Below are 21797 nucleotides of genomic sequence, written 5' to 3'. Positions count from 1 at the left end.
GGCTCAGGTGATCCTCCCACCTCAGCCTCTGGAGTAGCCTGGACCACGGGCAAGGGCCACCACACCGGGCTAATTTTTGTGTTTTTTTGTAGAGATGGGGGTCTCTCCATGTTGCCCAGGCTGGTCTCCTACTCCTGGGCTCAAGTGATTCACTGGCCTTGGCCTCCCAAGGTCCTGAGATTACAGGCCATTGCACCTGGCCAAAAAGCTTTGAGTTTTTAGTCTATGAAGAAAATATCTTGAATACATTGAGAGTAGAAAGAAAGGCGTATGTACTCGTGTTAGCCACTAAAAATGTTATTAATCGAGTATGGATCTGTCTGTAACCTGATAAAAGTAATTTGACTAGCTTAAAATTGTTATTTTAAAATAATTGCCAGAAGATGTCAGTTCCCAGAGCTAACTGAGTCAGGGTTTGGTGTGGGGATAGGAAAGGGGGTTACTCTAAAAATCTTCTAAGCTACTTGTCAGAATTTGGTTAAGATAATTTTATTGTAAATTTCTGCTCAGATGATAAAAACTATTTGTGAAGTTTTGGGGTTATTTTGTTATACCTTTGCCCTTGAAAATATCTAGAGCCAAATTCAAATAAATTGTAATCTGGTGTTGACATTGAATTTAAAATCACACCTGAAACCACCTTTAGACTGCACTGGAATTCATCAAAAGCAGAACCTCAGAGCTATTATTTCACAGCAAGAAGATAGCTAAAATTCTGTGAACAATAGTTGTTCTCCATATTAATTTGAATGCTTTTTTCTTGATTTTGGGGAATATTTCTCTGGAAGCTTATGTATCAACAGGACACTTCTGTCAGTTGGAATTTGAGTTACTTTTTTCCTTTCCCCCTCCACAAGATAACTGGTTTCTAGTTTACCAAATTAGATTACAAGACTTTATTACCATAAAATTAAATAATGATTGAAGTAGACTTAGAGAAAAGTTACGTTAATAAATATAAATTGCTGTCAGATTTAAGAGTACCTAATCAGCTATTAGGCCATGTGCAAATTACATGTGGGAAATAGCTAGAACATTTTTGAAATTAATTGAAAGGGATCTCTTCACTTAAATATCTTGCTGTCTTTTAGCCAGTGAGATACAGAATTGCTGTAATTTCTCATTGGTGTCACCTTTGTTTTAGTTTTTTACAGGCTGGTGGATTATCATAGATGCAGCTGTTATTTATCCCACCATGAAAGATTTCAACCACTCATACCATGCCTGTGGTGTTATAGCAACCATAGCCTTCCTAATGTAAGTGTCATCATAATTGGCATTACTTACATAGATTGCCACAAAATAAAAATGTTTCAAATATAGTTGCATAGGTTTAAAATTCTAAATATTATCAGATTAACATACTGGACATGATTTAAAAGTCATACAGTAGAGATGGACTTACACAGAAAATCAGCAGTCCTCTTTGTTCTTGTCCACCTCTCTACCCCTCCCAGCTTCTCTCAGCTATCCTTTTATTTTTATACCCCCAGGGTTTAGTAGCTTTACATTTAAGTCAGAAACTGTGTATTTTGTCTAAGGGATAATTCTTCCAACAATATTTATTAAGCTTTTATATTCCAGACTCTGCTCTAGGTACAGGACATACAGTAGTTAATAAAACAGGAAAAATCCATGTCTTTTTGGCATTTAAAATAAGTGCAAAGGAGAAAAAAATAGAGCAAGGAGATATGGGATGTCAACAGGAGGGATAGAAATTTTTTAAAAAAAATTTTGGCCGGGCGCGGTGGCTCAAGCCTGTAATCCCAGCACTTTGGGAGGCCGAGACGGGCGGATCACGAGGTCAGGAGATCGAGACCATCCTGGCTAACACGGTGAAACCCCGTCTCTACTAAAAAATACAAAAAACTAGCCAGGCGAGGTGGTGGGCGCCTGTAGTCCCGGCTACTCGGGAGGCTGAGGCAGGAGAATGGCGTAAAAACCCGGGAGGCGGAGCTTGCAGTGAGCTGAGATCCGGCCACTGCACTCCACCCTGGGCGACATAGCGAGACTCCGTCTCAAAAAAAAAAAAAAAAAAAAAAATTTTTTATAGAGAGGATGTCTCATCATATTGCTTAGATTGATCTCTTGGGCTCAAGTGATCCTCCCACCTCGACCTCCCAAAGTGCCAGGATTACAGGTGTGAGCCACCACACATGGCCAGAAATTTTCAGTAGAGTCAGAGAAGGTCTCACTAAGAAGGTGACTTTGAGTAAAGACTTAAAATGAAAGAACTGACTAGGGGATGGGGATATGTAAGAGAGATTCATTCCAGGCAGGTGGAACAGCACGTACAAATGCTTTACGGCAAGGAGACCAGTATAACTGCGGCAGCAAGATCAAAAGAGATAAATTGATGAGGTCAGAGAAGTGATGGAGAAGGGCAGATGGCATAGGGCCTTGAAAAGCATTATAAGAACTTTATTTTCAGCCTGATGCAGTGACTCATGCCTGTAATTCCAGCACTTTGGGAGGCCGAGGTGGATGGATCACTTGAGCTCAGGAATTTGAGACCAGTGTGGGCAACATGGTGAAACCTCATCTCTGCCAAAATACAAAAATTGGTAGGGCATGCCTGTGGTCCCAGCTGCTCCGGAGGCTGAGGCGGGAGGATTGCCAGAGCCTGGGAATTCGAGGCTACAGTGAGTCATGATTGTGCCACTGCACTTCAGCCTGGGTAACAGAGCGAGGCCCCGTCACAAAAATAAGAACTTTACTTTTTTTTTTCCTTTTTTTTTTAAGACAGAGTATCGCTCTTGTTGCTCAAGCTGGAATGCAATGGTGCAGTCTCGGCTCACTGCAACCTCTGCCTCCTGGATTCCAGCGATTCTCTTGCCTCAGCCTCCTGAGTAGCTGGGATTACAGGCGTGTGCCACAACACCTGGCTTATTTTTTGTATTTTTAGTAGAAACTGGGTTTCACCACGTTAGCCAGGCTGGTCTCGTACTCTTCACCTCAGGTGATCAGCCTGCCTCGGCCTCCCAAAGTGCTGGGATTACAGGCTTGAGCCACCGTGCCCAGCCAAGAACTTTACTTTCATTGTAAGTGTAATGGAAGCCATTAGAAGGTTTTTGAGCAGAGGAATGAAATGACCTTAGATTTTAATAGGAGCATTCCTGTTGAAAAAATTTTTTAAACTGGTAAACAAAATTCATTGCAGTGCCAAATAGTGTAAGTTTCAATACCATGACCCTGTGCTTCTCAAATTTATCAATATATTTTGAAAATATTCTTGTATTCTTATCAGTTTCTCAAATTCATAACATAGTTTAGTTTGTTTCATACTTGGGCTATGACTTTCTTATTTAGTATTGTTTTTTCCTATAGTTTTTTTTCTTCTTCTTCTTCTTCTTTAATTAAGATGAGGTCTCACCATGTTGGCCAGGCTGGTCTTGAAATCCTGGGCTCAAGCAATCCACCTGCCTTGGCCTCCCACAGTGCTAGGATTACAGGTGTGAGCCACTGCGCCCGACCTTTCCTAGAGTTTCTGATTGTTTTTTTTTTTTTTTTTTTTCCAGGTGGTTGTTGGTAGAAAGAATGTATGTTTTCTTTAGGATTCATTTCATCTTGAATGCTGCAGTTCTAATTTGGACAGTTACTATATGGACTATAGTAGCCTTGTTCAGTTTTTTGTTTTTCCTAGAGTTTCTAGCTGCCTTTTCTTTGTTTTCTTGCATTTTCTACTATTACTACATCTTTTTTTTTTTTCCCAAATTCTCAATTATATTCTTCAATGTATTATAACCTCTTTTGTTCTAGAAATCGACATCCCAGAAGCCCATATCAGGCTGTTTCGTTATGAATTGATTACTGTGGAAGCCTGCTACAGCACTGTCACCATGGGGCTTCCCTCCCCTGGTAATCAGGGTTAAATCCACTTTTTTTCCAGTTAGCACATCTTTTTCTTTTTTCTTTTTGGATACAAGAAGTATTTATTTTGGCCGGGCATGGTGGCTCACGCCTGTAATCCCAACACTTTGGGAGGCTGAGGCGGATAGATCACCTGAGGTCAGGAGTTTGAGACCAGCCTGGCCCACATGGTGAAGTCCCTTCTGTACTAAAAATAATTTTAAAAAGGCCAGGTGCAATGGCTCATGCCTGTAATCCCAGCACTTTGGGAGACCGAGGCAGGCAGATCACAAGGTCAGGGGAACGAGACCATCCTGGCTAACACAGTGAAACCCTGTCTCTACTAAAAATGCAAAAAATTAGCCAGGCGTGGTGGCACGTGCCTGTGGTCCCAGCTACTCGGGAGGCTGAGGCAGGAGAATCGCCTGGCCTGAACCCGGAAGGTGGAGGTTGCAGTGAGCAGAGATCATGCCACTAGACTCTTGTTTCAAAAAAAATAAAAAATAAAAATAAATTAGCCAGGCGCGGTGTCGCATAGTCCCAGCTACTTGGGAGACTGAGACACAAGAATCACTTGAACCTGGGCAGCAGAGGTTGCCATAGGCCAAGATCACACCACTGCACTCCAGCCTGGGCGACAGAGGGAGACTCCGTCTCAATAAATTTAAAAGAAAAAAGTATTTATTTTAGTTTATGTATTTATTTTTTTGAGACGGAGTTTTGTTCTGTCGCCCAGGCTGGAGTGCAGTGGCATGATCTCTGTTCACTGCAACCTCCGCCTCCCAGGCTCAGTTGATTCTCCTGCCTCAGCCTCCCCAAGTAGCTGAGATTACAGGCATGCCCACCATGCCTGACTGGTTTTTGTATTTTTTGTAGAGACAGGTTTCACCATGTTGGCCAGGCTGGTCTTGAACTCCTGACCTCAAGTGATCCACCCGTCTTGGCCTCCCAAAATGCTGGGATTACAGGTGTGAGTCAGCACACCTGGCTGATACATTTTCTTAGAATTCTCATCTATCTTTTTATTCTGTATTCCAATCTGTTAAACATTTTTGCATTTCAGTTCTCATGTTTCAATTTCTAAGGGCCTTTTTTTGTTTCCTTGATTATAAGTGCGTCCTTTAGGGATCAACTCTCTCTGTGGGCCTTTCTTTTTTTTTTTTTTTTTTTTTCCATGTTAGACGAGTAAGGTACTGATGTAAGAACAAGGTTTGAGGGAGGCACATCTCATACATGCACATGAACACCCAATCATCGTGCCTAGGAACTACAGAAGAATCAGGTTTTCCTTTTTAAATTTAAAAAAAAAAAATGTTTTAGAAGTAGGGCCTCACTTTGTCACCCGGGCTGGAGTGCAGTGGCATGATCATAACTCACTGCCGTCTCAAAATCCTGGGCTTAAGCAGTCCTCCGGCCTCAGCCTCCCCAGTAGCTAGGACTGCTTGCACACACCACCACACTCAGCTATTTTTTTAAAAGAGTTTTCTTTTTTTGTAAAGACAGGATCTCACTATGTTGCCCAGGCTGTTCTTGAACTCCTGGTCTCAAGTGATTCTCCTGCCTTGGCCTCCTGAAGTGCTGGATGACAGGTGTGAGTCACTGTGCCTCTCTGCCTTAATAATTTAAAAAATGTAATATAAAATGCGTTCTGGCTAGGCATGGTGGCTCACACCTGTAATCCCAGTGCTTTGGGAGGCCAAGATGGGCAGATCACCTGAGGTCAGGAGTTCAAGACCAGCCTAACCAACATGGAGAGACCCTGTCTCTACAAAAATCAGCCGACATGGTGGTGCACGCCTGTGGTCCCAGCTACTCGGGAGGCTGAGGTGGGGAATCGCTTGAATCTGAGAGGCAGAGATTACAGTGAACCAAGATCGTGGCACTGGACTCCAGCCCAGGAGACAGAGTGAGACTGTCTCAAAAAAAAAAAAAAAAAAAAAAAAGGCATTTATTGAGATACATAAAGTGCACAAGTCATATATACATCTCAACAAATTTTTAATTACGTATACACCCATGTAAACAGCACCTAGATCACGATTTAAAATATCACCCCAGAACGTTCTCAATCAGCACTTCCACCACACCTGTATAGCCCCTGTCATGACCTCTACCATTGTCCATGAGCTTTCTGTAGATTTTTTTTTTTTTTTTGAGATGGACTCTTACTCTGTTGCCCAGGCTGGAGGGTAGTGGCGTGATCTTGGCTTACTGCAACCTCTGCCTCCCAAGTTCAAGCAATTTTCCTGCCTCAGCCTCCCGAGTAACTGGGATTACAGACGCCCACCACTGTGCCCAGCTAATTTTCATATTTTTGGTAGAGACAGGGTTTTGCCATGTTGGCCAGGCTGGTCTGGAACTCGTGACCTCTCAGGTGATCCATTTGCCTTGGCCTCCCAAAGTGCTGGGATTACAAGCGTGAGCCACCATGCCCAGCCTTCTGTAGACTTTTAATTTAGGTTGTAGAGTCATCTCTTCCAGGCTTCCAGGTAATCCAAGTTGAAAATTATACACATTTTTAAATTATGCTACAGTTACTTAAGTGTAAACACAGTAACTTGTATTTTCAGAATAAAGCAAGTGGCTAAGGGCAGCCAGTTTGACTGTGCGTGGCGTGGGGTCATTGCCAGAGTAGTTATTCATTCGCAGAAGTAAAGGTCTGACTTCAGAAGCCACTGATAGCAAAGGGCTGTGGTCTTTCTCTTTGAAGCTCACCCATTATGCAGCTATTTCTAGTTCTTTCCATTTTGTTGCAATTTATTTTACTGTAATAATGATGCTGTTAGAATTTTTTTTTTTTTTTTTTTTTTTTTTTTTTTTTTTGAGACGGAGTCTCGCTCTACCGCCCAGGCTGGAGTGCAGTGGCCGGATCTCAGCTCACTGCAAGCTCCGCCTCCCGGGTTCACGCCATTCTCCTGCCTCAGCCTCCCGAGTAGCTGGGACTACAGGCGCCCGCCACCGCGCCCGGCTAGTTTTTTGTATTTTTTAGTAGAGACGGGGTTTCACCGTGTTAGCCAGGATGGTCTCGATCTCCTGACCTCGTGATCCGCCCGTCTCGGCCTCCCAAAGTGCTGGGATTACAGGCTTGAGCCACCGCGCCCGGCCTTTTTTTTTTTTTTTTTTTAAGATGGAGTCTGACTCTGTCTCCCAGGCTGGAGTGCAGTGGCTCGGCTCCCTGCAAGCTCCGCCTTCCGGGCTCACACTATTCTCCTGCCTCAGCCTCCCGAGTAGCTGGGACTACAGGCGCCCGCCACCACACCCAGCTAATTTTTTTTGTATTTTTAGTAGAGAGGGGGTTTCACCATGTTAGCCAGGATGGTCTCGATCTCCTGAGCTCATGATCCGCTGAGAGTGCCCAGATCAGCTACACCCCAACACCAGGAGCACACTTACAGCCCCCAGTTACAGAGCATCATGTTGACAAATACTAGATGCTTCAGGAAAAAGATTATTTAACTAGTAACTTTTCTGTAAATCTGAGAACATACATAAAAATAGTCATAGCAGAGAACAGAGATTGTTCATTCCAAAGTGTCCCTAATAGTGAAGACAAGATTGTGGTGGCTCACAGAGGGCTGTGAAGTTTATTCAGATGGCTCAGCAAGGAAAACAAGAGCCGGGAACCAGTAACCCAAGAACATTTATTTGTGTTTTACTTTTAAATATGAAGCCTGTTTTTAAATATATTTATTTCATATACAAAATAATTTAGTACTGTATAGAGATCACTGAAAATAATTGAGTATTTTGATCATTCTGAAACTTAGCTTTGTATGAATAAATTAAGACATTACTGTGAAAAAAACTAGGATTCCTATATTCAACACTTTTTTTTTTTTTTTCCGTAGAGACAAGGTCTGACTATGTTGCCCAGGCTGGTCTCAAAGTCCCGGGCTCAAGCAGTCCTCCTACCTCAGCCTTCCAAAGTGCTGGGATTACTGGTGCAAGCTACCAGGCCTGACCTAAACACATTTATTGAGCACCTACTATGTGCGAAACCCCTAGCCTTGTGCTAGGCATTGAGAATGAAAATGAGAAACAAGACAGACAATGGCTCCTGTCCTCATGAAGCTTATATTCTAGTGTTAGACACACACAACTAAATGGGTATATGTATCATAGGTATAGTGTTTTGTAACTTTAACTTGATGTATTGTGAACGTTTTCCCATGACATTTGGAATGTTTCAAAGGATACTTCTAAAGAAAGCAAGCCTATCTCACTTTAGAGTGGTACGCTATGAAAAGTTGGTAAAACACTTCTTATGTTTAGAGCCTGTATCAAGGATTAAAAAAACAAGATTTTACACTTGAGTCTCTATTCAATAATATTTTCAGAGCAAAAAGTTATTGTGTTGTTTGAAATATAGTTATTTCTCCAAACATTTGATGTTAGTACAAAATTAGCACAAAAAATGTATTCCAAAGCCAATTTTAAGAAATATTTGGATTATCTAGGGCCCATTTTCTCCCTCTGCCATTGCCATACATGAGTACATGTCATGTCTGATATATACAAATGGAAAATCAGAAGCAAGCGAAATTATCTTTTTACCTGTTCATATCTTACCAAAAGAAAATTTTGAGAATTTTGTTCCTTTTTTTTTTTTTTTTAAAGAGACAGAGTTTTGCTCTTGTCGCCCAGGCTGAATCGCAATGGCACGATCTCGGCTCACTGCAGTCTGTTTCCCAGGTTCAAGTAGTTCTCCTGCCTCAGCCTCCCAAGTAGCTGGGATCACAGGCATGTGCCACCACGCCCAGCTGATTCTGTATTTTTAGTAGAAATGGGGTCTTTCCATGGTGGTTAGGCTGATCTCGAACTCCTGACCTCAGGTGATCTGCCTGTCTCAGCCTCCCAAAGTGCTGGGATTACAGGCATGAACCACCACGCCTGGCGTCATTCCCAAATTTTAACAATCCAGACTCACCTGAAAGACTTGTTAGAACTCAGATTTCTGGGCCTCATGCCCAGAGTGTCTGCTTTGCTAGGTTTGGGTTAGGGCCAGAGAATTTTCTTGTCAAATAGGTTGCCAAGTAATGCTGATTCTGCTAGTCTAGGGTCCATGACCACTGCTCTGGAGAGTATCTGGTTGAAGAGACCAGTCATATGAACTCTTTACTCAAGAACTGAAGGCCTATGAGCCAGGTGTGGTGGCACTTTGGGAGGTCAAGGCAAGGAGGATATGTTGAGGTCAGGAGTTTGAGACTAGCCTGAGCAACATAGCGAAGCCTCATCTCTACAAAAAATTTTTAAAAATTAGCTGGGTGTGGTGGCGCACACCTGTAATCCCAGCTACTCAGGAGGGTGAAGTGGGAGGATCTCTTGAGCCCAGGAGTTCAAGGCTACAGTAAGCCATGGTTGTGCCACTGTATTCTAGCTTGAGCAACAGAGTGAGACCCTGTATCTTAAAAAAAAGACTTTGAAGCCTAACCTTAAATTTGAGAAACTGTTGATTATTGTTTCTGGTAATTGGTGTCATGGACCCTGATTTCTTGGTTTTATTTTATTCATACAGGATTAATGCAGTATCAAATGGACAAGTCCGAGGTGATAGTTACAGTGAAGGTTGTCTGGGTCAAACAGGTAAATAGGTGCAAACAGCATCTTATTATACATGCTTAAATCCTTAAGATGAGAATTTCACATGGAAGTACCACTTTTCTATGTGTTTTAATATATCTATGAGTAACAGCTTATTTTGAATCTATTGTTTTATGTTTTGGGCTTGAAATTGGGAATTAATATATAACATTCTATTTGCTGTGCTTTATTGAGCCGTAGGCAGTGTTTTTATTAACATGTATTTGTGTTAATTAAAGAGGCCCTATCAGAATTCATTTTAGGCAGTCATGACTCCATTTATTATTTATAGCAAATTTTCATAAACATGTTAATGTGATTGGAAAGTTGGCTGTCCTCCTCTGTTAACATAATTTTAATGCATCTTCCTAAGTTCTGGTCATGTAAATTTGAATTTATTTTGCTGCCTCACTTCCCTGAAAGTGAAATATGGTAGCTTTGAGATTTGTATATCACTGAATATGAATTTTTTACTGTATATCTGTGTTACTGTTTGAAAGTACTATTGGAGGACTTTATTTATTTATTTATTTATTTATTTATTTATTTATTTATTTTTTGAGACAGAGTCTCGCTCTGTTGCCCAGCCTGGAGTGTAGTGGCGGGATCTCGGCTCACTGCAAGCTCCGCCTCCCAGGTTCAGGCCATTCTCCTGCCTGAGCCTCCCAAGTAGCTGGGACTACAGGCGCCCGACACAACACCCAGCTAATTTTTTATATTTTTAGCAGAGATGGGATTTCACCGTGTTAGTCAGGATGGTCTCAGTCTCCTGACCTCGTGATCTGCCTGTCTCGGCCTCCCAAAGTGCTGGGATTATAGGTGTGAGCCATGGTTCCTGGCAGAGGAGGACTTTAAAAATGTGGAAGCATGCTCCATATAAAAGCATATGGAGAATGAGCCTCTAAATATGGTGAAACAGATTTTATGAGATGTTTTACAGGAAGGTTGAGTATAGGTTTTCTTGGTGTAGGCAGTTGGGGAAGTAAGTATATGCACTTACACAGACTAATAAATAATTTTTAAAAATCTGTTAGGCCAACCAAGAAGAAAAAGGCCAACAGCCACACTGATGAAGATGTTTACTGCATTTTCCACTGTTCTTACATTAGACTTTAATGGCAGCTGCACTTTTTTTTTTCTGTTTGGGTTTTATTTTTGAAAGTTAATTTTACTGCCCTACGCGAAACAATTCTGGTAAAATATTATTTCTTTCAAGGTGCTCGCATTTGGCTATTCATTGGTTTCATGTTGGCCTTTGGATCTCTGATTGCATCTATGTGGATTCTTTTTGGAGGTTATGTTGCTAAAGGTAAGAGAAAACATAGGATACAACTTACTTCAGTGGAATACTGGAATTTTGCATTAAAGTTAGTTATTTTTTTTCCTATAGATGGGCCAACTGCTAGCAATACATTTATATCTGGGGACCCCCCCCCCCACCGACAGTGTTTGGTTTTGTTTGTCTTGTATATTTTTAGTGTTCCTTTCTTCAGTCTTTTTTCTTCTTATCCAGAGCCTAGAAGGGATGAGACAGCTCTAAACACTGCTTCTCTTTGGCTTCCAAAAATCTCAAAAGCAGAACATATATGTTATCTATCTAGTTAGCAGATGTTTCTTTTGAAGAGACAAGAGTCTTATTGTCACCCAGGCTGGAGTACAGTGGCATGATCATGGCCCACTGCGGCCTCAACCTCCTGGATTCAAGCCATCCTCCCACCTCAGCTTCCCAGGTAGCTAGGGCCACAGGCACATACAACCACACCCAGCTAATGTTTTCATTTTTTGTAGAGATGGGATCTTGCTATGTTGCTAAGGCTGGCCTTGAACTCGTGGCCTCAAGCTTGGCCTAACAAGTTCTGACTTTCAGAATATCTGTGCAAAGCTGTAACATCACAGAATTGAGATTTATTCAGTTAAGCCTCCCTGGTAATATGATGTCATCTCCTTTTAGACAAAAAAGTAAACTAACATTTAATATACTTCTGCTATATAAGGCCAGTTTAAGGCAAGCTCAGGAAAAGGTGTACTGTTAGACCCTGGGAGAAATTTCACCTTGAGGGACCATAGGAAAATAGAAAACCCATTTAATGGTTCAGGTGAAATTGCTGTGGCTGTCGTAGTAAAAATACAGTATTAATGATTTATAAAAACTGGACTAGGTTATATATATTTAGCTCTTTTTTTTTTTTTTTTTTTTTTGAGACAGAGTCTCGCTCTATCACCCAGGCTGGAGTGCAGTGGTGCGATCTTGGCACTGCAAGCTCCACCTCCCAGGTTCGTGCCATTCTCCTGCCTCAGCCTCCCGGGTCGCTGGGACTACAGGTGCCCGCCACCATTCTTGGCTAATTTTTTTTTGTATTTTTAGTAGAGATGGGGTTTCACTGTGTTAGCCAGGATGGTCTCAATCTCCTGACCATGATCTGCCTGCCTCGGCCTCCCAAAGTGCTGGGATTACAGGCGTGAGCCACCGCGCCCGGCCTATTTAGCTCATATTTTAACACTTACTTGAATACAGTGTAACTTTTCGATTAAAATAATGTTTCCTAAATTTTTATTAAAATTATTTAATCTGATAGACAGGAGTAATAGATATTTCCAAATATTTGTATTATTATTTATTGATTGATTGATTGATTGAGATAGGGTCTTGCTCTGTCACCCAGACTGGAATGCAGTGGCACAATCTCAGCTCACTGCAACCTCCACCTCCCAGGCTTAAGCAGTCCCCCCACCTCAGCCTCCTGAGTAGCTGAGACGATGGGCGCATACCACCAAGCCCTGCTAGTTTTTTGTATTTTTTGTAGAGATGGGGCTTCACCATGTTGTCCAGGCTGGTCTCAAACTCCCGGGCTCAAGTGATCTGCCTGTCTCAGCTTCCCAAAGTTCTGGGATTACAGGTGTGAACCCCTAGGCCTAGCCCTGTGTAATTTATTATTCATGTTCCCAAAATTGTAGAAAATAAAAGAGGGTGGGTGCAGTGCAATCCCAGCTCTTCAGGAGGCCAAGGAGGGACTATTGCGTGAGGCCAGGATTTTGAGACCAGCTTGGACAGCATAGGGAGACCTCATCTCTACAAATAATAAATATTTAGCCGAGTATGGAGGCATGCACCTGTGGTCCCAGCTACTCAGGAGACTGAAGTGAGAGGATCACCTGAGCCTGGGAGGCGGAGATTGCAGTGAGCCATGATCGTGCCACTGTACTCCAGCCTGGGCGACAAAGTGAGACCTTGTCTCAAAAAAAGAGAAAAGAAAGGCTGGGCGTGGTGGTTCACGCCTGTAATCCCAGCACTTTGGGAGGCCGAGGCAGGTGGATCACGAGGTCAGGAGATTGAGACCATCCTGGCTAACACGGTGAAACCCTGTCTCTACTAAAAATACAAAAAATTAGCCGGGCATGGTGGTGGGCACCTGTAGTCCCAGCTACTCAGGAGGCTGAGGCAGGAGAATGGCGTGAACCCTGGAGGCGGAGCTTGCAGTGAGCCAAGATCACGCCACTGCACTCCAGCCTGGGCGACAGAGCAAGACTCCATCTCAAAAAAAAAAAAAAGAGAAAAGAAAAGAAAGAAAAGAAAAATAAGTAATAGTAATTTCAGCACTCTTAAATATTTTGGTTTATTTCTTTTGTTCTGTTTTCTTATGTTTTTAGTTATTATAATTTTTATCCCCCAGTTGCATTTAACATGATATTATAAGTTGTTCTTTTGCTGCTATAAAATCTGTTTTATATGTATCTATAAATAAATTTGTTGCCCAGGCTAGAGTGCAGTGATGCAATCTCAGCTCACTGCAACCTCCACCTCCCAGGTTCAAGCGATTCTCCTGCTTCAGCCTCCCAAGTAGCTGGGATTACAGGCGCCCGCCACCACGCCCAGCTAATTTTTGTATTTTTAGTAGAGACAGGGTTTTGCCATGTTGGCCAGGCTGGTCTTGAACTCCTGACCTCAGGTGATCCACCTGCTTTGGCCTCCCAAAGTGCTGGGATTACAGGAGTAAGCCACCACGCCTAGCCATATATAGATTTTAAAATGTGGTTGGGTGCAGTAGCTCACGCCTGTAATCCCAGCACTTTGGGAGGCTGAGGCAAGCAGATCACTTGAGACCAGGAGTTTGAGACCAGTCTGGCCAACATGACAAAACCTTGTCTCTACTAAAAATACAAAAATTACCTGGGCGTGGTGGCACACACTTGTAATCCCAGCTACTCGGAAGGCTGAGGCACGAGACTCTCTTGAACCCGGGAGGTAGAGGTTGCAGTGAGCTGCGATCATGCCACTGCACTGCAGCCTGGGCAACAGAGGGTGACCCTCTCAAAAAACAAAACAAAGAAAAAAAAAGGGAAAAAAATTACCTTTTTAATCATAGGAATTGCATAATACTTGTTCATTATAGAAAACTAAGAATGTAAAAGAACTCAAAAGAAGAAAATGAAATTACTGATAACTTTCCCAGATACAACTATTAATACAGAGCCCCTTTTAACCGGAATGTCTTTATCTCATAATTTTAGGCTATTTTCTTGAAAACTTCTGGAGCAAGGTTATGTTTTGAGAATTATTAGCAGATCTATAACTTTATAAAGTTGGCTTTATAACGTTTTTAGAAGCCATTGTAGTGGTAATGGTTATTTAACGTGAAATGGTGGTGAAGACCTATGCAAACCATCTGTTATGTTAATCAGATTAACCAAAGCTGTTCTGAAATGAGAAAAATTTGACAGTTCACCTATTTATTGTGCCTCTGTCAGTGAGCAGTCATTGACAATTCCGGTAGAAATTTATGAGAATTTCAACTTCATTTCTAGATACAGTCAGAAAAAAATGTTGCTCCAGCAGTCCTTCCAATCTTAGTTAATGGCTGGCTACTCTGTCTTTCCATGTGTTTAGGCCAAAAGCCGTAGATGGTGAAGGCCTGTCAAAGATGACACTTGTCTTCCTCCCATGCCCCACATCCAGTCTATCTGCAGACCCTGTTGACTGTGCTATAAAATATATCCTGAGTCTAACCACCATTTACCATCCTCCATTGCTACCACCCTGGTTCAATCCATCATAATTTCTCACCTGATTTCCTGGAAGAGCCTCCTAACTGGCTTCTGTTTCCTCTCTTGCCTCCTTTAATCTACCCTCAGCACAGCAGCCAGAGGGATCCTTTTAAAATATGTCAGCTCAGATCACTTTTCTGCTCTCAACCCAGTGGCTTCTCATCTCACTCAGAGTAAAAATCAGAGTCCTCACTGTGACAGCCAGGTCTCCACCGCCCAGCTGCCCTCTTTCTTTACCCTTTTCCGGCTCTTCCCTCTTGTGCCTATGTGGCTATTCCTGTAATACACTGGCATGCTCCCTCAGGGCATGTGCACGGCTTCTGCCCTCACTTCCTATGTGTCCTTGCTCCAGTGTCACCTTCTCATGAGGTCTTCCTGGCCACCTGTGTCCGATGTCACACTACACTTCTGTACCTTTCCTGCATTATTTTATCTTCTTTTTATTCAGTATGTTCTCTGGTTCCATGAGGGCAAAAAAAATTGTACCTGTTTTGTTTATTGCAGTATCCTCAGCATTAAATAGGGCCAGCATACTGTATGCCCCCAGTAAATATTTGTTAATGAACGAAGGGAGCTATCATTTACTAAAGCCATGCTAGACTCTGTCACACATTATGTCATTTTAATACTCAAGCCAACCCTGATTCCAAGAAAAATCAATTCTTCTAGGCAGGAAAACTGGTATTTGCCAATATATCTGAATCTAAATGTTTTGAGATCATAACCTTCTGAACACTGCAATTATTTTTTACAGAAAAAGACATAGTATACCCTGGAATTGCTGTATTTTTCCAGAATGCCTTCATCTTTTTTGGGTAAGTTTGTTTTGCATTATCTTACCTTTTTTTTAAAAAAAAAAAAAATAGCTTCTTTATATCATTTGCTATATTTAGTTGGTTAATTACTCATCCAATACCCCTCCCCCATGATATTTTCATAAAACATGAAGAGTAAGGTTGAGAAGGATATTTTAAATAGATGAGTTGGTTTGCTGCCAACCTTAGGAGCATATATTAATTTTTAAGATTGCTACCATGCCCCCTTTTAATGAGTGAGTAACTATGATTCATGAAGATTTAGTTACATAACACTGGTGATGTTCATTTTAAACTTAGATCTCTAACAGTTGCTTTAAATGAAAGCCTGCCTAAAACCATTTATCCTTAAATTTTGGTTTCTGATATATTTTATAGTTCTGTCCTTGATATTGTAGAATTTGTGAGATTTGAGGTGTGGAGGAAAAGCCCATTTTTTATCCTTCCCTTTCAATTACAAATGAAAAGATGATGAAAACCTCTAAAAACTTCAAGGCTTTTATCAATAATCTTCTCTGATGTTCATCTTTCCTAGAAATTTAGGGCCTGCCCTTTACCCATACTGTTCCTCCAACCACTACCACCCCCTCCAGCCCCCATAACCTACCCCCGTCACTGGCCGAAAAACCCTACAAAATAGCTCAACAGCTCTTAATCCTCTGCATCAGGAGCTTTGTTGGTTTTTGGTTTTTGGTTTTTGTTTGTTTGTTTGTTTGTTTTCGAGACGGAGTCTCAGTCTCTCACCAGGCTGGAGTGCAGTGGCACGATCTCAGCTCACTGCATCCTCTGCCTCCTGGGTTCAAGCAATTCTCCTGCCTCAGCCTCCCAAGCAGCTAGGACTACAGGCACACGCCACCACGCCTGGCTATTTTTTTTGTATTTTCAGTAGAGACAGCGTTTCACCATGTTGGCCAAGATGGTCTTGATCTCCTGATCTTGTGATCTGCCCACCTCGGTCTCCCAAAGTTCTGGGATTACAGGTGTGAGCCACTGCGCCCGGCCTGCATCAGGAGTTCTTTTTTTTTTTAATTAAAAAAAAAAAAGATGGGAGTCTCACTCTGTTGCCCAGGCTGGAGTGCAGTGGTGTGATCTCGGCTCCCTGCAACCTCTGCCTGCCGGGTTCAAGTGATTCTCCGGCCTCAGCTCCCGAGTAACTGGGATTACAGGCACCCGCCACCTTGCCCAGCTAATTTTTTGTATTTTTAGTAGAGACGGGGTTTCACCGGGTTAGCCAGGATGGTCTTGATCTCCTGACCTCATGATCCACCCGCCTCGGCCTCCCAAAGTGCTGGGATTACGGGCATGAGCCACCATGCCCGGCCAGGAGTTCTTAACCTTTATTCTGTCAGTAGCCTTCTGAAGGTGAGAACTCACCAGATATTTTCATATGCAGGAAATTGGTGTTTTGCATATTTCTGGAAAGAGTCTGTGGCTTTCATCAGATTTTCAAAGAAGTGGCTAATCCAAAAAAAGGCTAGGAATCTGATATATATTACAGGACTTTTCCTTCCCCTTCCCTTCCCACCCACCTCCGAAAAAGAAACGAAAATCCCATGTCTTCTGAAGCCCTCTTGAAATACTAATAGTTGCTCTTCAGAATGAGCCACCAGTTGGTATTCACACCTATTCTATTCCATCACCATTTTTGCTATTTTGTAAAATCAGTTTGGAAATAAGAAAAATGTAAACTTAGATGTGACAAGATGCACAGCCTCTTTGGGTTATACCTTGTATCCTATAAGCAAATCGAACTCCAGGTAATGGACACAGTTAGCAGAGTGGTTGTAGCAGATTGCCTGTTGTTATAGTCCATTTGCATTGCTATTTAGGGGTACCTGAGGCTGGGTAATTTAGAAAGAAAACAGGTTTATTTTAGCTCATGGTTCTGCAGGCTGAACAGGAAGCATTAGCATCTGCTTCTGGTGAGAGCCTCAGGGAGCTTCCAGTCATGGCAGAAGGCAAAGTGGGAGCCAGCATATCACATGAAGCAAGAGAGGGAGGAAGAGGAGGTACCAGCCTCCTGTAAACAATCTCTCATGTGAACTAACAGAATTTACTCATCACCAAGGGGATGGCACTAACTTGCCATTCATGAAAGATTTGCCCCCTTGGCCAGGCACGGTGGCTCATGCCTGTAATCCCAGCACTTTGGGAGGCCAAGGCAGGTGGATCACGAGGTCAGGAGTTCAAGACCAGCCTGGCGAACATAGTGAAACCCCGTCTCTACTAAAAATACAAAAAATTAGCTGGGCATGGTGGTGCGTGCCTGTAGTCCCAGCTACTTGGGAGGCTGAGGCAGGAGAATCTCTTGAACTTGGGAGGTGGAGGTTGCAGTGAGCCAAGATCGAGCCACTGCACTCCAGCCTGGGTGACAGAGTGAGACTTCATCTCAAAAAAAAAAAAAAAAAGATTTGCCACCATAACTAACACCTCCCACTTGGCTTTAGCACCAACATTGGGGATCACATTTCAACATGAGTTTTGGAGGGGCACCTGCCATTCTGATTCGTAACAGAATGGTACTCAGCAGCAGCATAGAATTACTATTTCAGAAGTCAGAGTGGACAGATGTCAGTACCAGAGGTGACCATCTTACAGTGTAGGAGGGACTGGTCCCTGGCTCTTGCCCAAGAAACTCTTCAGATTGGAGTTCATATCTTGTGACGAGTATTCTGAAGTTACAGCGTCTCTTTTAAGCTATTTGGACAGTAGAGGCCTCTAATAACCAACTTCAGTTTTTCTTTGTTACAGCAGTAGATCCGATATTAACTAGAAGAGCAGAGATCTGGGATTACAGGCACATGCCACCATGCCTGACTAATTTTTGTATTTTTTGTAGAGACGGGGTTTTGCCATGTTGCCCAGGCTGGTCTCAAACTCCTGGGCTCAAGCGATCCACCCACCTTGGCTTCCCAAAGTGCTGGGATTACAGGCGTGAGCCGCCATGTCTGGCTCATAGCTCCCATTTCATTTGGTGCCTGGGACTGTGCGCCAGCTGCCCCGTAGAGCATGCAGGCAGGCATCTGCACTCTGGCTCATCTAAGGCACCTGTGGGTAATTTGCCACCCTCGGCAGTTGGCTTCCCAAAGCCTGGCTGTGTCCATTCCCTGCCTCCTCATCTCCTAAACATGGCCAGATTCCTCCTTGTTCTGTTAACACCTCAGGTATCATTTTATGCATATAGTTGCCCTCTTGCCTCTTAAATTGAAGCCTTGAGGACAACTGTAGACATTCCCTCACCTAAACCCTAGACCAGGGGTGTCCAATTTTTTGACTTCCCTGGGCCATATTGGAAGAATTGTCTTGAGGCACTCATAGAATACACCAACAATAGCTGATGAGCTTTAAAAAAAAAAATCACAAAATAAATCTCATAATGTTTTAAGAACGTTTACGAATTTGTGTTGGGCCACATTCAAAGCCGTCCTGGGCCACATATGGCCTGTGCTTTGCGGGTTGGACAAGCTTGCCCTGGACTTAAGCTCTGTGAGGGCAAATTCCTGTCATACCAGTCTCCTGGGCTTTTCTGGAAGCCCCATGCTTTTTTATGCCTCTTTCGCCTTTGATGTACTGTTTCCTGTCCCCAAAACACCTGCCTTCATCATCCCGCTAGGTCTTGTTCCTACCAATCTCCCATTCAAACTCCTGTTTTTCCACAAAAGCCCATCTCAAATATTACCACCTCTGTAAATCCTTTTCTAACTTATTCAGGGCAACTGAATTCTGTGTTTCTGTGCCCCCTTAATACTTGGTATGTAAGTCTCCTTCCCCAACCACCCCCATGCTTACCACATCGCGTTAGCAAGAATGAGAGCAATTTGGCCGGGCGCGGTGGCTCAAGCCTGTAATCCCAGCACTTTGGGAGGCCGAGACGGGCGGATCACGAGGTCAGGAGATCGAGACCATCCTGGCTAACACGGTGAAACCCCGTCTCTACTAAAAAATACAAAAAACTAGCCGGGCGAGGTGGCGGCGCCTGTAGTCCCAGCTGCTAGGGAGGCTGAGGCAGGAGAATGGCGTAACCTGGGAGGCGGAGCTTGCGTGAGCTGAGATCCAGCCACTGCACTCCAGCCTGGGTGACAGAGCCAGACTCCGTCTCAAAAAAAGAAAAAAAAAAAGAATGAGAGCAATTTGAGGGCAGTGGCTTTGTATCTTATTTTATAGCCCTGGCACCAAAACAGTTTGTTGAATGAATTTGATAAAATCAGACCTGTAGGGCCGGGCGCGGTGGCTCATGCCTGTAATCCCAGCACTTTGGGAGGCCGAGACGGGTGGATCACAAAGTCAGGAGATCAAGACCATCCTGGCTAACACAGTGAAACCCCATCTCTACTAAAAATACAAAAAAAATTAGCTGGGCGTGGTGGCGGGTGCCTGTAGTCCCAGCTACTTGGGAGGCAGAGGCAGGAGAATGGCGTAAACCTGGGGGACGGAGTTTGCAGTGAGCCGAGATCGCACCATTGTACTCTAGCCTGGTGACAGAGCGAGACTCCGTCTCAAAAAAAAAAAAAAAAAAATCAGACATATAATGGTTACATAGTAAACACTGGTTAACTTTTTAAAAGTCACATGTGTCTTCAGTACTCGAAAGTTAAGGTTGTTGGGAATATGGTGGTTAATAGCACAGTTGAACATAATGGAAGAATTCACTACCTTAGAATCAGTTTTGATACATTTCGTACCAAACTTTCTTCTACAACTCATCAATTCTTTGTTGCTTGTTTCACACCATTCTCGAAATCTCACATATTCTTTTCTCAAATTCAGGGAGTCATGTGGTATTTCTTGTTTTATTCACAGAGGGCTGGTTTTTAAGTTTGGCCGCACTGAAGACTTATGGCAGTGAAAACATCCGATTTCCCACAGCACAACATCCCTGCTTGGGTTTGTTTGTTTTTTTACTGCTCACTCCCAATCTTTTGTAATGCCGTTTTCTAAACTTATTTCTGAGTGTAGTCTCAGCTTAAAGTTGTGTAATACTAAAATCACGAGAACACCCTATTTAAACAACCACAAAAAATCTATTGTGGTATTCACTTGATTAACTTATGAAACGTTAAAGCAAACTTTCACATGAATAATTTTTGTCAAATTTGATCATGGCATAATTTGTAAAAATAAAAAGAAATTACAAAAGAAATGATGGATTTGTCAGTATAAGTATTTGTCATATCTGAGGTCCAAAACCACAATGAAAGTGCTCTGAAGATTTAATGTGTTTATTCAGATGTGGTCTCTTCTGTGTCAAATGTTAAATGAAATATAAACATTTTTTAGTTTTTAAAATATTTCATGGTCAAAATTCTTCCTCACTATAATTGGCATTTACTTTTACCAAAAATTCTGTGAACATGTAGTGTTTGAGTGGCTTTTGAGGGTCTCCCAAGGTGTGAGTGGACGTGTTGGAAGAGAGAAGCACCATGGTCCAGGCACCAGGCTCTCCACGTCCCTTCCGTGGGAAGCTCTTCCGCTGTGCCTCCCATTCCAAGGGCAGGAGGATATGACTCAGCCATGACACGTGGTTCTGGTGGGACGCACAGTCACTCCACACCCACCGTTGAAGGAGAGAGGAGAAAAGGAGAGAGATTTGACACTCCGGTCTTACACAGGGGACAATTTCTTTGTAGTTGTTCTGATAATAAACCGGGTTCCATGTTTCATTTCATCTGTATACTGAACCACTAGCCTAATAGACCGGCACGGTCAACTAGAATGACAAACATTAGCTACTAGGAACTCTGGTTGTCTCATCCTCTTCGGAACTCTTGTCCCCACAGGCTCCCCACCTCTGCAAGATGGGATACGCTCTTCAGAACCACAGTTTGAAATGTCTTTCATAACGTGCTACAATTAGCCTTCAGAATATTTGCTGGGTGATTTAAATGTGTGGGTCTCTTTTTCCATGCTAGCGTCGTCATCTGACAGTCTCTATGCTGTGAATATTGCCTGGCCATTAAGACTCTTCTCAAAGAAATAACTTGCTGTCATCCCACACGAACTCCTGATGTTTTTTCTACAAAAGTCCATAAAATGTGAAAATTGGAGAAGATCTTAGAGGTTGAAGTCTACCTTCTCTTTCACACAGGAGGGAACCTGGACCATGGAAATTTAAGTAACTTCCTCACGGTCACAGAACTAGTTTTTTAATCCTCAGGCAGTGCATCCCCCCACCCTACAACTGAGCACAACCTCTTTCCCCACAGTGCAATTCAGAATATGCTCAGGGAATGCCAGCCACCTTATAAAACTGCTGGGATAAAAGCATGATTCCCACAAGGACTAAGGATCAGTGATTTGTAATTTTCCTGTTTTGTACTATCTGCTTTGCTCATGTAGACAAGAGTTAACTGGGTAGCATACTTTATTAAGCATGAGAAAGAATCTTAAGAATTGTCAATAAAATTAACCCAAAACTTTAATAATGTGTCTGTAACCAAGAAAATATTGATAGCATCATCCTAATGAAACTAAACATTTATTTTAAACTTATTAAATTGACTCTTAAACTAA

At 42.7% G+C, this 21797-nt stretch overlaps 1 protein-coding gene and 1 non-coding gene across 4 annotated transcripts in view; one reads left to right on the top strand and one right to left on the bottom strand.

Annotated features, from left to right (window-relative positions):
* The window catches only part of TMEM50A (transmembrane protein 50A), a 24940-nt gene extending 3143 nt beyond the window's left edge, over positions 1-21797 (top strand). The window contains exons 3-8 of one of the 3 annotated variants that reach the window (XM_005544396.4): positions 1145-1257; positions 9365-9432; positions 10646-10738; positions 15227-15287; positions 20088-20171; positions 21197-21797. In XM_005544396.4, the coding sequence (XP_005544453.1) occupies positions 1145-1257; positions 9365-9432; positions 10646-10738; positions 15227-15287; positions 20088-20133 (381 nt within the window). In that variant the 3' untranslated portion in view covers positions 20134-20171; positions 21197-21797. Of the gene's footprint in view, positions 1-1144; positions 1258-9364; positions 9433-10645; positions 10739-15226; positions 15288-20087 lie in introns of all 3 variants that reach the window. The other 2 variants (XM_005544395.4, XM_005544393.4) reach the window with 2 other exon arrangements.
* Positions 5025-5128, bottom strand: LOC123571218 (small nucleolar RNA U13). The gene has a single exon (XR_006695400.1). It is a non-coding gene; the product is annotated as a small nucleolar RNA U13 (small nucleolar RNA).

The sequence above is a fragment of the Macaca fascicularis genome, chromosome 1, assembly GCF_037993035.2.
Source record: "Macaca fascicularis isolate 582-1 chromosome 1, T2T-MFA8v1.1".
NCBI lineage: Eukaryota > Metazoa > Chordata > Mammalia > Primates > Cercopithecidae > Macaca > Macaca fascicularis.
The sequence above is the reverse complement of the archived record's forward strand: the minus strand, read 5'-3'. Positions and strand labels throughout refer to the sequence as shown.